Source organism: Falco peregrinus, chromosome 2, assembly GCF_023634155.1.
Source record: "Falco peregrinus isolate bFalPer1 chromosome 2, bFalPer1.pri, whole genome shotgun sequence".
Classification (NCBI taxonomy): Eukaryota; Metazoa; Chordata; class Aves; order Falconiformes; family Falconidae; genus Falco; species Falco peregrinus.
The window spans coordinates 77,553,779-77,570,148 of NC_073722.1; the positions used below are offsets into that span (position 1 = coordinate 77,553,779).

At 50.2% G+C, this 16,370-nt stretch overlaps 1 protein-coding gene across 3 annotated transcripts in view; it reads left to right on the forward strand.

The window, feature by feature from the left end:
• Window positions 1-3,590: 3,590 nt before the first annotated feature.
• The window catches only part of TMEM131L (transmembrane 131 like), an 82,965-nt gene continuing 70,185 nt past the window's right edge, over window positions 3,591-16,370 (forward strand). For all 3 annotated transcript variants that reach the window (XM_055795375.1, XM_055795377.1, XM_055795376.1), the window contains exons 1-3: window positions 3,591-3,755; window positions 4,094-4,164; window positions 11,497-11,540. In XM_055795375.1, coding sequence (XP_055651350.1) covers window positions 3,632-3,755; window positions 4,094-4,164; window positions 11,497-11,540 — 239 coding nt within the window. In that variant the 5' untranslated portion in view covers window positions 3,591-3,631. The remainder of the gene's footprint in view (window positions 3,756-4,093; window positions 4,165-11,496; window positions 11,541-16,370) is intronic.

The following is a 16,370-nucleotide window of genomic DNA, read 5'->3' on the forward strand; positions in this document are numbered from 1 at the left end:
TAAATAATCAAAGATCTTAAGGTATGCCAGTGCAGGGATTTGTTTCACATGAATAGTAAATATGTGTATAGCCTCAAAAGGATCTTCCCTGGCTGGAGAACAGCATCGTCAATAGGTCTGCAAGCTTGGGAAGAGCACCGACACATCTGCAGGTAGCAGGGGGAGCTGCACGGGCCAGTCCATGCTGGGTTCATGCAGCGGGACCATCCCCCTCCAAAAGCATCACCCCACAAGTCCCTCATCCAAGTGTTTTACTGGTTGTTTCCTTTTCCTGGTTGGGCAGGGTGAACCTGTTGGCTCTGAATTTGTCACTCATTTCTGGGGAATGGAAGAGTATCATGGTGGCCTGGCAAAGAGGGTCAGCCAGGACATGCCGGCAGCCTCTGCTTCCCCCCGCTGCGTCCTGCGCACCGAGCCCCTTCTCGCCGACAGGACCCCGGTGAGGCTGGAGGAGCGAGGCTGCTCTAAACAACGTGGAGCTGTGGCAGCCAGAGGGTGTCAAACGTAGGTCGGATGCAGCTGGAAAGCTGGTGTCGGTGGTGCCGTGTGCATACCCCGGGGGTGAGGGATGCGGCGTTAGGGCTGCCCGAAGGCGGCGTGGGCATAGCGCGGGGTTGCATGTTGTATGCCAGCCTGCTGCAGGCAGTGCTGCGGCTGGGGGGACCCGCGCAGCCCCCTCGCACTGCAGGGGGAGGCCAACCCTCCCTGGGTGCCAGCACCTGCCGAGCGTGGTCCGGGTGAAAACCAGTGGGACAATGGATGCTGGTGCCAGACACAAGGGTCTCGGGTCCCCTCCTGCACGACCAAGGCCAATAAAGGCAGATGTTTCAGCCTGGAGGAACCCAAATACTCATTCGCTTCTGATTGCAGAAGTTGCTTTGAGCCTTGCCTGGGAGGAAAAGATTCCACCTCCCTTCTGCTCTGCCTGCCAGCATCATCCCTGCCCTGTCCGGAGCACAAGTCTCATAAGGAGCAGCTGAGGGAACCAGGGTTGTTCAGCCTGGAGAGGAGGAGGCTCAGGGGGGACCTTATTGCTCTCCACAGCTGCCTGAGAGGGGGTTGTAGGCAGGTGGTGTCCCTTCTCCCCAGTAACAAGCGACAGGATGAGAAGAAATGCCCTCAGGTTGCACCAGTGAAGGTTCAGATCAGGTATTAGGAAAAACTTCATTGAAAAGGTGGTAAAGCACTGGAACAGGCTGCCCAGGGAGGTGGTGGAGTCACCATCCCTGGAGGCATTTAAAAAACGTGTAGATGCAGTGCTTAGGGACATGGTTTAGTGGTGGACTTCGCAGTCCTGGGTTAATGGTTGGACTTGATGATCTCAAAGGTCTTTTCCAACCTAAATGATTCTGTGGTTCCCCTGCACCACAGGGGTGGCAGCTCTCAAACCTTCCCTGGGGCTGGCTCAGGAGCATCTCTGCATATTTAGCAGCACACACATTTCATTCCACCTCACGCACGAACAGTCCCAGGGATATTTTGCCGGTAGAGATGCAGGAGGCACAAAAGCAGGACTGTAAGTGGGTTGCCTGCTCTGTTTGATGTCTGTTACACAACTACCACCTCCCCATCCCATCGCAACACCTCCATTGTGGCCCTGATCTCCTCCAGACCTGCCCGTTGCATCTGCGAAAGCTTCCAGAAAGCAAGTTCAGCCGGGCCATCGAGCTGGGGTGGCTCCACCGTGACTGCAGAAAGCCTCCTGCCTGCCCCTGCTTCCCCCAGCTGCAAACGTGCCCCTTGCTTGTGAGCCGGGTCCCAGCACAGGTGGCAGCTCAGGCCACCTCTCCCGCCTGATGTTTTAAAACCTGTTTGGCTAAACCAGCCTCAGGCCTGTCGGCAGAGTTTTGCTGGACCCCCCACCCAGGGCCAGCCGGCCCCCTGCCTGCACAGCCTGGGGCAGGCAAAACCATCAGCTGGGGCTGACGTGGGCTTTTAAAAACACGGCAAAAAACCCAGCAAATAATTTCAAATAACGTCTGTCCACGGCTCTAACTGGTGTTCCAACTGGGACCGGTTGTGAGAGCAGTGGGAACAGTTCCCAGCCAAATGCACAGTAGGTGCCTGGTGCCTGCAGCCCCTGGTGGGGCTGCTCTATAGGGTCTATGCCACCATCACCCTCCTCTCTGGAGTGGCTGTTCGAGCAGCTGTCCCCTGGCTGCGTGTCTGCTGCCCATCCAGCCATTCCCATTTCATCCAGCCATTCCCATTTTCCATTCCCATTCCCCTTTCCTGTGCCGTGGGGAGCACCGTGCCACCGGGGCACTCAGTCCCCTGCCTGCCTGTGGGGCAGAGAGACCTCAAAGACATGGGGGGACACAAGGTGGGAAACAAAAGGCCAGTCTAGCAGGCAGGGAGCGGGGAAAAAGGGGGAAGAGGAGAAAGGGAGAGGGGGATGTGGCGGGAGATGAGGCTGCACAGCCATATGTCAGCCATTGTGCCATCCTGGTGGATGCCAAAGCCTTCTCCTTGAGGGGGGGGTGGGCACCGCAGGGCCATGCCCCCACAGCCATGCCTGCCCTGGTCCCCAGCCACAGCTGGGCGCCTCTGGGTGAGAAAAGCTCTTCCAGCCACCGGACGGAGCGGGCATCGCATGACCATCCCGCTGCCAGCGGGGACCAAGGTGTCAGGCGGCCTCACGTGCTGCCCCAGCGCGGGGCCGAAGGTGGGTTTTGTCCTTGCGGGGGTGTATTTGTGTGCCAACGGGTATTTGTGTGCCGATGGGTATTTGTGTGCCAACGGGTATTTGTGTGCCAACGGGGGGCTAGCACCACGGTCACGCACCATCCGCAGGGAGAGACCCGGCTGAGAGCGGGGGCCGTGCAGACCTCGCCGGCCAGGTCTCTTTGCTCACTTTTTCCCTCGCGGTTTGCAGAACTAGCTCAGCAACGGGTTTTTCCCGTGATTTCAGCATCTGAGGGTTTATTTTTTGAGCAGAAGGGACAAGCGGGTACAGTACGAGTAGAAGGGCGTGAGACACACGTTACAGCTGCACAGCCAGCGGAATGCGGCTGGGGGCTCCGCTCTGCCCCTCCTAAACCCCCAGCTACGGGGGGCCCTGGTGGGTGCCAGCACCGGGCCCACAGCACTGCGAAGCAGCCGTGCAGCACCGGGGCTGCGGCACCCACCGGCCCCTCGCTTCCGCACCCTGCACCCGCCGCTCCCTGGGGACACCCCGCCGGGGCTGTCGCTTTGTTGTTGGTTTTTTTTTATTTCTGCCGCTGTCGGTGCTCTCCCCTCCCCCTTCGCGCTGCACCCCGGGTTTCTTCTTTTCATGCTTTTTTCTAAAAATAGCAGGGGAGCCACGAGCCGGCGACGTCCCGAGGGAGCCCCGAGCTCCCGGTCCCGCCGCCAGCCCTCCGCACAGCGCGGGAGCACCGGGCCAGGCACCCGTGTCCCCCCCGGCCGCCCGGGGGGGTGTGGATCCCGTCGGGGCGCACCGGGCGCGGGGGGGAGGGGCGGGCCGCGCCCGCCTGGCCGCGCGCCATGTGCTCGGTGCTGCCGGTGAGGGCGGGGCGGGGCGGTGCGCAGCCGCGCGGCGTGGCGGTGGGCGGGGCCTGTGTGCCCCGTGGCCCCGCCCCCCCCCGCCCCCGCCCCCGCCCAGCCGCAGCACGGCGCGGCGCGGCACGGCATGGCGGGGCTGCGCTACCCGCAGCAGAGCGGCTACTGCCGCGCGGCCGCGGCCATGAACCTCCTGCTGGGCGTCTTCCACGTCCTCCTGCCCTGCTTTCGCCCCGGGGAGGCGCAGGGACAAGGTGAGGGCGCGGGTCGGGGCGGGGAGCCGCGGTGCCGCCGCCGCCCGCTCCGGGCGTGCGAGCCGCGCCGCCGCCCCTGCCGCCGTCCCCCGGGCGGCCGCCGCGGTGGCAGCCCGGGGACACAAAGGGGGCCGGGACGCGGCTCGCATCCCCCCCGCGCTTCCCCCGGCCCTGCGCCCCGCGGTGCCCGGCCGGTCCCTCCCGGTGTCAGCCGGGCCGCGCGTCGCTGCGGGCCTGCCCTCCCGCGGGGAGCCCTGGGGCGCTGCCGCCTGCGGGTCCCGGCCCCCGGCCCCGCGGCGCGGCCGGCCCATCTGCGCTTTCTCTCTCTGCCCCCGCAGCCATCGAGCCCATCCCCGGCGTGGTGGAGCTGTGGCAGGCCGAGGAGGGGGAGCTCCTGCTGCCCGCCCAGGTGAGGGGGCGCCGGGGGGGCGGTGGTCGGCGCCGCGGGGAGGGCGGGGGGCGGGCGAGGGGGGCCGAGGTGCGGGGGGGCGGGGGCCGGCGGTGGCCCCGAGGGGCCGGGGGCCGCGGCGGGGGGCGAGCGGGGCGCGGGGGGGCGGCCTCGCCCGCTGTCACGCCGCAGCCCCGTCCCCCGGGGTCCCCCCCCCCGGCGCCGTGCCGCTGCGGCCCGCGGTGGCTGCTCGGGCTTTAGCTTCTTTCCCTGGGGTTTTTGTTTCCTCCGTTTTCTCTTTACTTATTTTTTTTTTTTTTTAAATGAACGTATTTGCGCACCGTAACTGCTGGATGTGCGTATAACGAATATGCGTCTCTTTACGCCTCAGACCTGCTCAGGTGAAGCCATTTTCCCCCCAGAAATGACACATCATTTATGGTGCCGGTCTGGTTTGTTTATACCCGCCGTAGCCGGGCTCGAACAGGGTTTGTTAAATCCCGTGTTTCCAGGAGCAGCCGGCGCCGTGCGGGCACGGCCGGGGGGCTGGGGGGGGCTGGTGGCCTCTGGGGCAGCGTTACCTTGTGCTGCGGGCGCTGCCATATGCTCAGCTGGGCCTTCCGAGTCTTCGAGGCACCGGGCTGGTACATGGGAAGAAGCAGTCCTTAGGGATGTCATCTTATGTGAGAGGCAAAAGAGCGTAATTTATTTCTCTTAAGCCATTATATCATTCCCTCAGTAGTACTCAGCCAGTGATACCGATACAAAGAGCAGAAGGGTTATTTCTTCCCTCAGCTAGCTAGCAATTGATGCTGCTTACCAGGGCGCAGCTTTTTGTATCATGGTGTTATGAAAGTCTGATCTATTGTATCTATAAATAAATTAAAAAAACCCATATATCACACCATTCATAATTTTCCTGGCGCAGGTGTAGCTGTAGCAAAGGGAGGGTGCAGGGTCTGGGCTGCCCGGGATGCTTAAGGAACTCGGCCTTTTGCTTGTGTGCTCTTTACCTTGGAGACATTAAGATGCGTTAGATGTAGAGCCATGTAATGCAGTCGTTTATAGTCACTTCTCGCAGCAAAGCTGCAATTGAGTGATGATGACGTGATGTTTGCTTCCTGAGGAGATTGGGTCCTCTTAGAAAACACTTTGTTCTTGAGCACCCTCATAAAAACGAGCTGTAGCATGGCTGAAGGAAGACCAGGCACAAATGGCCCCTGAACTTGGCGTGGTTGAGCGGGTGGTTCCGCTGAGTCCTTGCAGCCGTGAGAGGTGAAGCTGGGGCTGCTGGTCCTCTGTTGTTTCTGTAGATGCTGCGTGGGATATGCGGGAAAGAAAACAGGTCTTCTGGTTTCAGTTGCAACAGAGCGAGAAGTGAAAATCGCAATAGGCTCGCTGAAATAAAAGGCAGACGTTCAAAGCCAGGTGAAGCGGGCTCCGAGCGCTAGTGGTGCATCGGCTGCTTTGCATGGCTTTCCCTCTGAGCTTGGGGACCACAGCAGCATCTGACATGTCAGCCACTGCTCAAGCTGGAGCAGAAGGGCCTGGGTTCCTCAAACAGGTTTTAAGACCAAAGCTTGGTTCCAGGCCCAACCCCAGCGCTTGAATTTCTGTTCCCTTATGGGCTTGGGCTGTACCTGGTACCTCTCAGGCTTGGGGCCTGTGGCCGAATTTGAAGCCACCTTTTCCTGTGGCTGGGAGCAGGAGGAAAGGAGACCTCCCTCTGTCCCTGCTGCTGTGGAGAGGGACCCTTGCGACACCATTTCCATGGAGCGGTGGCACTGCTCTGCTGCGGGCAGTCGCGGCTCTGAGCGCCCGAGGAATCGAGCGTTACCCACCCTGCTGTGGTCCCCTGTGGTGTCTGCGAGGTCCCGAAGGCAATTCGGCATGGGTGACGGCTCTGGGTCAGTGAGGGGCATTGGCAGAGGTGCTGGCATCAGCTGCAGAGATTCGGAAAACTGCTTCCTCTGTTAACATTTGACTGCCCTCTCTTTGTTAGAGGGATGCTTAAACCCGCAAGAGGTTTATTGCTTGTTGGTCTCTAAGCTCCACTAAAATAAAAAAAGAGAAAGGTCTGACATATGGCTGCGAGGAGGTGTTGTCCGTGTTCTCTTCCTTGCAGGAACAGGCTTTCTAACTTAAACCCTCACAGAGGGTTGTGCCCGGTGCTTGTGTACCACAGCAGTGGTGATGTGATGGTGACCGTCTAGTAAGAGGAGAAACTACCTTGGGTTTGAGTGGATAATGTCGTTTGACAGGGAATATCCAAGGATTGCTTCATTCATGTGTTTAAAGATCCGTTTTGGGGAAGACTTTGGGAAGTGTCCTGGTTCCTTGATCTGGTTCTTCCTGTTCCCTTTTGGAGGGGGCCGGGTGGGTGGAGTGCAGCACAGGAGAGTGAGGACTTTGCATGCAGAAAGGAAAAATCCAGGGATGGACTGATGCGTGCACCTCTCCCAAAGTGCCTCCCTCCCACCTGTGTATCACGGGCTCTGAGCAGGGATGTGCATTAGGTTGCCCTGTTTGCCCAGCTTTCGCCTGTTTCTGGTGGGTTACCAGTGCTGTCTGACGGATATTTTTCCCTTTCTGTCATGGCTTTGCACTATTATCTTATTTTCCATGCATCATCAGCTGCCTGTGACAGAGCAGTTTTGAGCATTCCTTGCTGCCTGCAGAATCAGAGGATGAAAGTTGGTTGGGTTGGTAGCCCATTCAGCTGTCAGGTTGCCTGTGCATGCTTTTGTTCCAAGAGCACATACCAAATAAAGACATCGTGTTAAGAGGCGAGGGAGGAGGGGAAAAGGGAGGGTGGAAAAAAGCATTTTAATATTTGTAGTTGCTCTCTAGGCCTCTCACAGCATTGCTTTGTCTATGTGAACTGCATGAATTTGCATGCTGGAGCGCAGCCGCCCAGGGCCCCCGCGCCTCCACCCTGGTTGGTCGTTCTTCCTTCTGTTTCCTCTTGCTTCCCTTTCATTGTTTGTGCTTCTCGCATGCCCCCTCCCAGCTTCCCTCTTACGTATATTTGTGCTTTTTCTTTCTTGTCTTTTTTTTTTTTCTTCTTCCCCTCCTTGTACTTGTGATCTTTTGATTTTTGGCTTCCTCTGAAGCCTGCAAAGCTCTTTGGGGATGGTTCACCTACTGCTCTTGCTCCCTAGCCGAGCCTCAAGGCTGCCCGGAGCGTTGCAGTTGGTGAGGGTGTGCGTAGGCTCATGTGCCGGAGCTGAGGAGGAGCTGCCTGTCCTAGTGTGCTGACACTCTTCCACTGGTCTGCAGCTTCCTCCAGCGTTTTCATGTTTCTTCCTGAGTTCCCTATTTGCTTGGAGACAAACTGGGTTTCCCAGTCGGATGTGTCCATATTCCCTTGCACCCAGTTCCTTTTTTTTTTTTTTTTTTTAAGGTGAAGTGTGGGGTAGCCGCAGAGCCCCTGCCTTGCTCTCCTTCTCCTCCTTGCCTTCTTTTTTATCGCAGATGTCCCTGGGGTGGGTGGCGGGGTTTGTGTTTTTTGTTTTTCTTCCCATCATTTGTCCTCAGTGTGGAAAAATGTGAAGTCTTGCTTGTTCTGACGGTTGAGAGATGCATGGAAAACCAGTGGGATTCTGATATGGAAAAAATCTCAGGTGCGAGAGGCTTGATTAGAACAGTTGTGGTTTTTATTCAGACTCCTTGTAATTTTGTGGTTTTGCTTGTTTGTTTATAACCTGTTAATGCTTACTTAACTAAAATGCTTGGGAGAAAAGCTCCTTTGTGTAGGACTTGACATCCAAGTCCTTCACCATTAAAGGCTGAAAAAGCTCCAAATATAAACAGCCATGTTGGAGCATTTCAGTGCAAAGCTAAAGGTGGTTAGTTGCTGGGTTTTGCTTTTTGGGGTGTTCATTTGTTTGTTGGGTTTTTTGTTGTGCTTTTTTTTTCCTGAAGAGGAGAAGAAAGAGGCCAAGGAAAAGCACAGTAAAAAACCCCCACATGCTGGCCCTGTGGCCATGAGTGTATGAAAGAAGCATAAATGTTGTTCATGGTAGACACCACGTAAAAGAGGGATCGGAGAGTTATAGTTGTATGTTTCTGTCCATGAGAAACTGCTTAGGTGGTTACTGTGCGCATTTGAAGGCGGGGGGGCAGTTTGGGTACCTGCAGAGCAGGGCATTCCGCGCTTTCCTTTCAGCCCCTTCAGCTCGGAGGAACTACTTTGGAATAATGAAGGTGAAGTGGTAGGCCCTGTTACCATGATTGAAAATGACAGTAAGTCATCAAAGGCAACTTACACCGAACTTTTTTTGGTGTCAGTGCCACGTCTGTCCGAAGTGGTGGGTTTTCTACTGTTATGTGTGTTGCGTGTAGATGAGTGAGATGTTTCGTTAGAGGGAAGCCTTGTGTGTGTTTCAGTTTGCTTGCAGATACTTAGGAGATGACAGGGACTGCTTATTTCAGTTTGCTGTGATTGTTTCAGGTGCTTGGATTTTGGAGAAAGATGCCACAATATTTACTGTATCATAGTCATATACAGACACTGGGCAAATACAGAGCGGCTGCCTGAGTTTTAACTTTAAAGGTTCTGCTGGGTTCTGGAAGATTATTATTTTTTTCTTTTCCTGTGTAGTAGCGACTCATTTCAGTTCCTGTTCTTCAGTGCAGAGCAGGGTCTAATGAGGTTGATTGTTCTGCTGGTTTTGAAAGCTGACAAACACCTTGATCTTATGTACGTATCCAAGATATGCGCACTGCAGTATGTCATTAACAGAGGCACATCCCATCAGCTATGCGCAAATTGAATGTACAGAGTTGCCTACTTCAAAGCGGGGTTTGTCTGAAGGTGCACAATTCATGTGAAAGCCCGAGACAGACTTGGGGTGGGAATTGTGTTCCTCTTTGTGCTGTTAAAATGCTTCTCCAGCCTCCCAGCTGAGCTTCTGGATGGTGCTGATAGGACTTGGGGCTGGTTGGCCATGCAGATTATGCAGAAGCTGTCAGCCCAGGCTTGCATGACTTGCATGACATGAGAGGGGTGCTTTCAGGGGCTTTCTAGCACAAGATAAGCACCTGCCTGTGTTCACAATAAGGTTTTGGAGGAAGGGGATTGTTTTCCTGCCGTGGATAGGCTGCTGGGACCTGCATTTTGGCTTCAGGAGTCGTTCCTTTCTGTCCCTCCCCCTGTGGTACTTGCCTGGTGATACGGTAGTTTGAGAGAGTTTTTTTCCTTCTTCCTTCACATCTTCAGTGTAAGTATGCATGTAGCCTGTGGCATACAGAGAGCAGAAGACGAGAAAACTGGACAAGGAGCTCTGTGTGCATGCTTACAGTCGGTGATTTTTTTAATACTGTTTTTTCTTGCACAATTGAGATTTTTATGCTCTGGCTGCACGTAGATTGGGAAGGTTTTCTTCATCATTGCTTGAGAACAAGTGAAGAGGAGCAGTGGTAAGATAGCTAGTGTTAAGGGCAAGCTTAAGTCCCAGGTTTCTGATGCCTGGCATATGTTAAGCCATTTAAAGGAGGAGTTAAGCCATTTAAAATGAGGATAGCTTGCCAGCCTGTTGTGGCACAGGGGCTGTTTCTGGAGGAGGTGGATGAGGAGTCCTTTAATTCGATCCTGGAAGTACAGAAGGAGCTTGGGGAAGCTGGAAAACAGGTGGTGGGTTTGTATTGTGCTGTGCTGGTAGAGTCTAACAGCAAGGCTTAGCTCAGCTGTTAGAGGAGATGGCCGGGTCTTCACAAGGGCCAGGTGCTAGGACCTCTAGGTGGGTAAACCTGGGCTGAAGAGCTGTGATGTGCTGCAGAGCCTGACAATTATCACAGTGTCTCCAATCTCTCTGTAAGGGCAGATGTACAGAAAGACCGGCACATCCTCAAATGAACCTGGACTTTCCTCTCAGTCTTGGTACAGATTTGATCACGCTATGGTGAAGGCTGTGCTGCGCCTGTTGGGTGAGCTGCCTGTGGCAAAAGATGGAAGTTTAGATGCATCTGGTAGCTCTTGGCAAGATCTGTAATAATTAGCCCTAAGGTCCATTATTTTAGCCATAATGATGTTACTTATTAATAGTAATATTAACCACATTTGCTGCCTTAATGTGGTTGTCATTTTTTCCCCTTTCATGAGGCTCAGGTCTTCAGAAGTCTCGCTGTCCTGCTGGGTAGGCGAGTAGGGCTCCCTGGGCTGCTTGAGCATCTGAAGCCTGTAGAAATATATTGAGTGTTAGTGAAGGTGATCTTTTTTTTCCAGTATGTAGTAAAAATAGGAGCTAGAGTCAAAGCTGGTGACTTGGGGTGTGTTCCATGATGCACTTACATGGGAAACATGTAGGAGGGGTGGTGGATGGTGCACCCTCTTAATTTTGGTGTGTGTTTCCCCCCCCCCTCCCTACCTTTTTATTGCTAAGGTCTGCAGCTCATTTCTTGTTTTCCCAGCTACTGCAGGTGATGGTTCCACTTACCCACTGTTCCTGGCAGGATAACTGGAACCTCTTACTGAAAAATGTTAATCTCCCTAAAGCTGTCCCTGGTTTCATCAGCGCAGGTTGGGTGGCTGTAACATGCTCCACTTCGAGTCGTACCTAAAGCTTTTCTGGAGATCTTGGCTGGTTCAGAGCAGCTACCTGCTTGTTTTAAATGGATTTCCTGCAGGGAGCTCATTGAACCAGCCCTTGGATTCATTTTGTAGGCAGCTCAAAGCAGTTAGTTGCAAACTGCAAGCTGGCAGTTTAACTGCATGTCTCAGAAATTACCTTAGTCCAGCAGCTGAGCTAAGCTGTTGTGTTTAAAACTTCTACTCTCAAATTTCTGTAAGTGCTGCAGATCAGTGATAAGATCTGGGTTTGGGATCTCGCATCCCTGTTGGAACGTGTATCTTGCCTGTGCTTTTGGCATTGCCGTGTGATCTGAATTTCAAGGCATTCCGCATCCTGTTTTCTCAGAAACTGGCTAATGAAATTTACTGACAGGGCGCAGATAATTTGAAAGTGGACGAAGCGGTCTTCCTGTAGTTTGAGGACGATTGATAGTTTTAAATTGAAATTGTGTATGTGAGCAGAATTTTGTATTGATGCATTTGTATACATGGAAAATGAATCTGTTCAATCACCATGTGAAAAAAACAAGCAAACAAACGACGCAGTAGCCACATTAAGTCACCATTTATCTTGGCAAAATGAGCTGAAACTTCAAATGGGATGGCCAGCATCACCTTACTTGAATCATTAAAGGAGTTGCTGTGAGAATTGTAGATTTCTGGGTTTGTTTTGCAAGCATTCACGTAAGAGTCCATCTCTGGAGAGTTAAAGGTAGTACATAATGTCCAGTGCACCTGTCACAACTCTGAGATTCTTACATAGTATTTTCTCTGTTTATCAGGCTGAATCAGAGGAGGATGTGGAAGAGCATCCACAGGAGCAAAGGTAAGCCAAACTCAAATAAAAACAAGAGAATTGAAGCTGGTTTTGGTTTTTCCCGTAGGAAGTACTGAAGCGTAATTGGGCAGACTACTAGAAATGACTTTTTTTTTTTCCTGCTGCGTATTAAATAGATTTTCATTACTTGTGGCTTACAGTTTTCTCAACTACTGTTAATATTAATTTGTTAGCAAACCCAGAAAATGGTGTGCAACATATGGAAAACTGAAATGCCTCCTTTTATCTCTTTCTTACTTTATCTGAGCTGCATTTACTTTTCGTTGCTTTTACACAAAGAAATAGGTGTTTATTAATTCTGCTTTATTGTATATTTTGTAATTAATTTCTTTAAACAAGAGGACAGTTTTCTGCTCCAAAAGTTGCAAAAGTAAGTAGTCTTGGAGTGTTAATTTGTACCAAGGTGGGGAGGGAGGTAAAGGAGATGTGAAGCTAAAGGTTTATTAATGCGGTGCTGTGGAACAATAAAAATTGTGCCTTGTTTCTTGAAATTGGATAAATAATAAAGCTGTTAAGAACTGTAGCCTCAACTCTGCTGTTTCTGTTAATATCAGGCCTCCTCTGTTTTGAAGGGTTAGGTAAATAACATCACAGATTATATTTTAAAATACACATTTTGTTTCCTCTGAGCGTTCAGATTAAAATGCTTGGATGTCTACCAGCGAAACACTTCCTTCCTTTGGTGTGTGTTAATCTGGGTACAGCTTTTAGTGCCATGCCAGCCAGAGAGATCACAAGACTTAGAATAAACATGTGTAGCACCACCGTGCTCTGATGGCTGCAGGTAGCCAGAAATGCTTTTCTCATTTATCTCGTCTTTGCCCTTAGCTTGGGTCTGAGAGCAAATAGATCTGATGGAACACAAACCATGCTGGGAGCTGGCAGGAGGGGTAAGCTGGGGGGCTGGGAGGGGATGCGCCTGTCCTGCACTGCAGCATCTCTTTGCAGGGCTTTGCCCCTCTTACTGCCCCATCAGGAGCCTTCTCATCCAAACCCAGAATCACATTAGGGCTCCTGTGCCTCATCTCTGTGGGAATGACAAAGATTGTATAGAGATGGGATGGGAGAATTACTGCTGCCTCTGACAGCTGGTGCTGATCATTCGTGATCACCCATGTCCCCCAGGTCCTACCTGCATTAGGGGATTTTTTTTTTTCCCTCCTCCTCTTGCCCAAAGAGGGGTAAACTATTGAAAGCTGGCATTTTCCCTGCAAAGTACAGAACTTTCTGACCTTCAGCTGGGGACTACTATGGTTTTAATGTGAAGTTTTCACTTTGTGCCCAAGCAGGTTTTCTTCATTGAGGTAGTCAGAAGACAGCAGTCTCAAATACTGTGCTGAAGGTGCTTTCTGAGATTCTCATTATTGGGCACAGTCGTAGTTGAGGGGGAAAACAAATCTCTACCTGTCTGTCTTTTTCTGGAGGTGCATGGAGTAACTGACTACTATGGCAATAATAAAAATATTGAAAGATAAATAGTTCTTGAAACTCAGATAGGAAATAGGAAAAAGTGGTTTGACTATTTTAAAATTTTTTTGTTCATTCAGGTGCTTAAAGATTTTTCTAGTAATTACTCATTTCCAAAAATTAACTTGTTTTCTGAAATTAAAGTTTATGATGTTCACTTGCATGGATGGAAACATCTTTCTGTTGTCATGCTGAAATGCTTCAGGAAACTTGCCTAAACAGATGCTGGTTTATGAGCATCTTTTAAATTGTTTTGTTTTGCTGCGGCGTATAAACACTGATCTGTGTGTGCCCTGTATACTGAAGGAATGTTAGAGTGTAGACTTTATGAAGAAGACTTAGCAAATGTATGGTTAGAAAGACTAGAATCTGTTAGTTTTTTTCCAGATTAACTTCCATTCCCTTGGCTTATATTACTAGATGGTGAAATCATGGGGATTTCCTTTCCCCGTAGCAGCAAAACCTGCAGAGCCTGCAGCATCTCCATCTTACTGTCTGTCAGCATGCCCTAGGGAAATCAGCTAAAGCTACTGAAATCTGATGTGAAGCGCCTAGAAGCAAAGCACCTTAAAGGAGGGGTGTGAAGGGATGTTAATGGAGAGAGGGAATTCAGAATTTTCCCCAGAGCTGAAGATAGTAGAGTTCAGCTTCTCAGGGCGTAAAGGAGAAAGCCTTTTCCCAAGACATTGTTTTATTCAGTTTTTAATTCTGGGTTGATGGGCTCTCTTGGGAGCTTGCCAACCTACTTTTTTATTGATACTTTGTTGGGTTTTTTTTTAAGTCTTGTTAATTGACTTCCTGTACATGGGCATCACAGGATCTTTCATTTGGGATGGGCTTCTTGGTTTGCTGCTGTTTTCGTGTGGCAGGTGCGCAAGGGGGATTGATGTCATCTTTTTTCTGCCTTAGATTTACCTTTGACAAATACAGAAGTTTGCGTGGAGGTAAAAAGACATTGTCAAAAAATACCTATTTCTGTAAAGAGCTATTTTGGAGGTGAATGAGAAGTGGTTGATATTTGGTCTGTGGGTTTGCAGCTGCCCCGAGTGAGAAAAAGGTGATTAGCAACTCCTCAGTTTCCAGCCTGCGATTCCTGCCTTTCTCATTGCTTGGGTGGTACTGCCGTTGCTCTCGCCGTCTTGTGTGTCTCTGGATCTGGCTCTGAGATGAGAAGTGCTGGACAGTAGATATGTGACTTACTGGATGGACTGCTTCAGGCCACAGTTCAGTCTTGGGACAGAATTAAAGCTGCATGCATTTGGACTAGCCTATTGAAAAAGCCTTCAAGTTTCCTTAAAAACCTGTTTCTTACATTTGAAATTCAGCAGTAAAAAGCTGCCTTCCAGAGCAACTTTGGTTCAGTAAGTTTTGTTAGAAGGAAATCAGTGACAGGTGATGACAGAAGGGTGGTGTGGGTGTTGTTTGTGGGTTTTTTTTGGTTTTTTTCCTTTGTGCTGGTGACTGTTCACTTGCCACAGCTGGCAGTAGCAAGTTTTGAAAATGCAGGTGCTTGCTTTTTTATTACATTTCTGCTAAAGCAGCAGAATGAGTCAAACACAGAACTTGCACACAGATCAAGGGACAGTACTATTAGGTGATGGGCACAAATGATGATTATCAAAATTTTCAGCTTTTCACTTCAAGGAAGTAGACATTGGACTACGAAAAGGAAAAATAACAAACTCCAAAAATGTTTCACACGTATGACATTCTTAATCCTTGGTTTTGAGGACTTCTGGAGGAAGGCCTTTGAGGATCCAGTTTCCCACGGACACGTTAAAGAGCACTTGCACCAGAATAAACTGCTGTACTCAAAATGTGGAGCATGTGCGCTTAATATGTGGTGTGGATTAGCAGTCCATGAGAAAGGAAAGTTACACAATACTAGAGTTTTGTATAGAATTAGTGAGTAAGAGGACACTTTCCAGCCTTTACCTCTGACAGCTGGGGCATATTTTGCTTTGAGTAGATAGGTATCAACTGCTAGGAAAATGTGTGATGCAGTTAGCTAAAGTCAAGCATATCTGTTGAACCTTTGCCTTTGATCACTGGGAGAGTGTTTGACCTTGTGGACTGGAGCTGCTTGGGGCAGTAGATGGTATCAGGTCCCAGTGGGCTCCTGCTATGGTGATAGTCCAGCCCTGGGAGTAACAGCTGGTGCCTGGCACTTTGACCTCTCCTGATTGCCAAGTGGGATTACTCCTAATCTGTCATTTTTGCTTTGTCTGAAATAGTGCTCCCACACGGAAGAGAAATTGAAAGGTGAAGGTAGCAAGGGAGTAGCTTACTACTTGGCCGAGAGACGACAAAGCAGTTAAAGTGCATGGACTGCAAAATTGCTCAGGGGTTTAGCGGATACTTAAGGGATGTAGTTAATGATGTTTGCTTCAGAAATCATCCACGCTGGCTGGGAAGAATGAGCCTGCTTCGTGTGCAAAGGTCCTGCCTGGTCATTTCTTACTGGCCACGGCTTCATCTCATCTCCAGTCAAGAGGTACAGATGAGTCTGGTGCTGTGGCTGGGCTGTGGTCTTAGTGCCTTAATTTCTGACAGTCAAGTTATTGGAAAGTAGTGGCATGGGACTGGTGGGATGCCCCTGTACCAGTTAACTAGCTTGGGTGGTGGCTAAGCCAGAAAAAAATAGGTTAGGATCAACTGCATGTTATAGAAAGGAACATTGATTTTGTGCCGGAAGAAATGTGCAAATATTTTTTAAAATTGTTTTATGCAGCGTTTCCTTTTTAAACACCTTTATTAAAATCAAACTGAGTATCCATTGAGAAAGTGTTTCAAAATGAAAAGCTGAAGAGTAGTTTTCAGAGTGCCAGTGAGTGCTTAAACTGAAGGGAACCATCCTAAAACAATATTTTCAACCTAAGTTTGTGTCAAGTACCACTAATCATTTAGATTGTCATTAAACCTAGCCCCCAAAAGTATTTGAAAATTGACATGAAGACTTTTCCTAGGATATATGTTTGGTCCTAAATTGTAATAGCCAAAGTTAGTTGCTTTTATTAAATGTTTAATAGTTGGGGTTTTTTTTACAAAAAAAGCAGAAATCAATGCGCTGCATTTCTTGGGAAAAAGCTTTTTAGTCACGATTAATGCACTTGCATAAAGTAACAGGTTTTCTACAGTATGCACAGAATGGGTGTTTTTACTGCGTTGCACCAAAAAAATGCTTCGATACTGGTTGACTTTTGTTTCTAATTGATACCCTACTCTACAATTTCACCAAGGGACTACTAAATTGTAAGTTTTACTGGATGCTTAAAGAAATGAAACTTACTGTATACAGTCCTTAGCAGTAAAGGAGTAGAAATGAGATGCCCTCACCTACCTGTTACACTT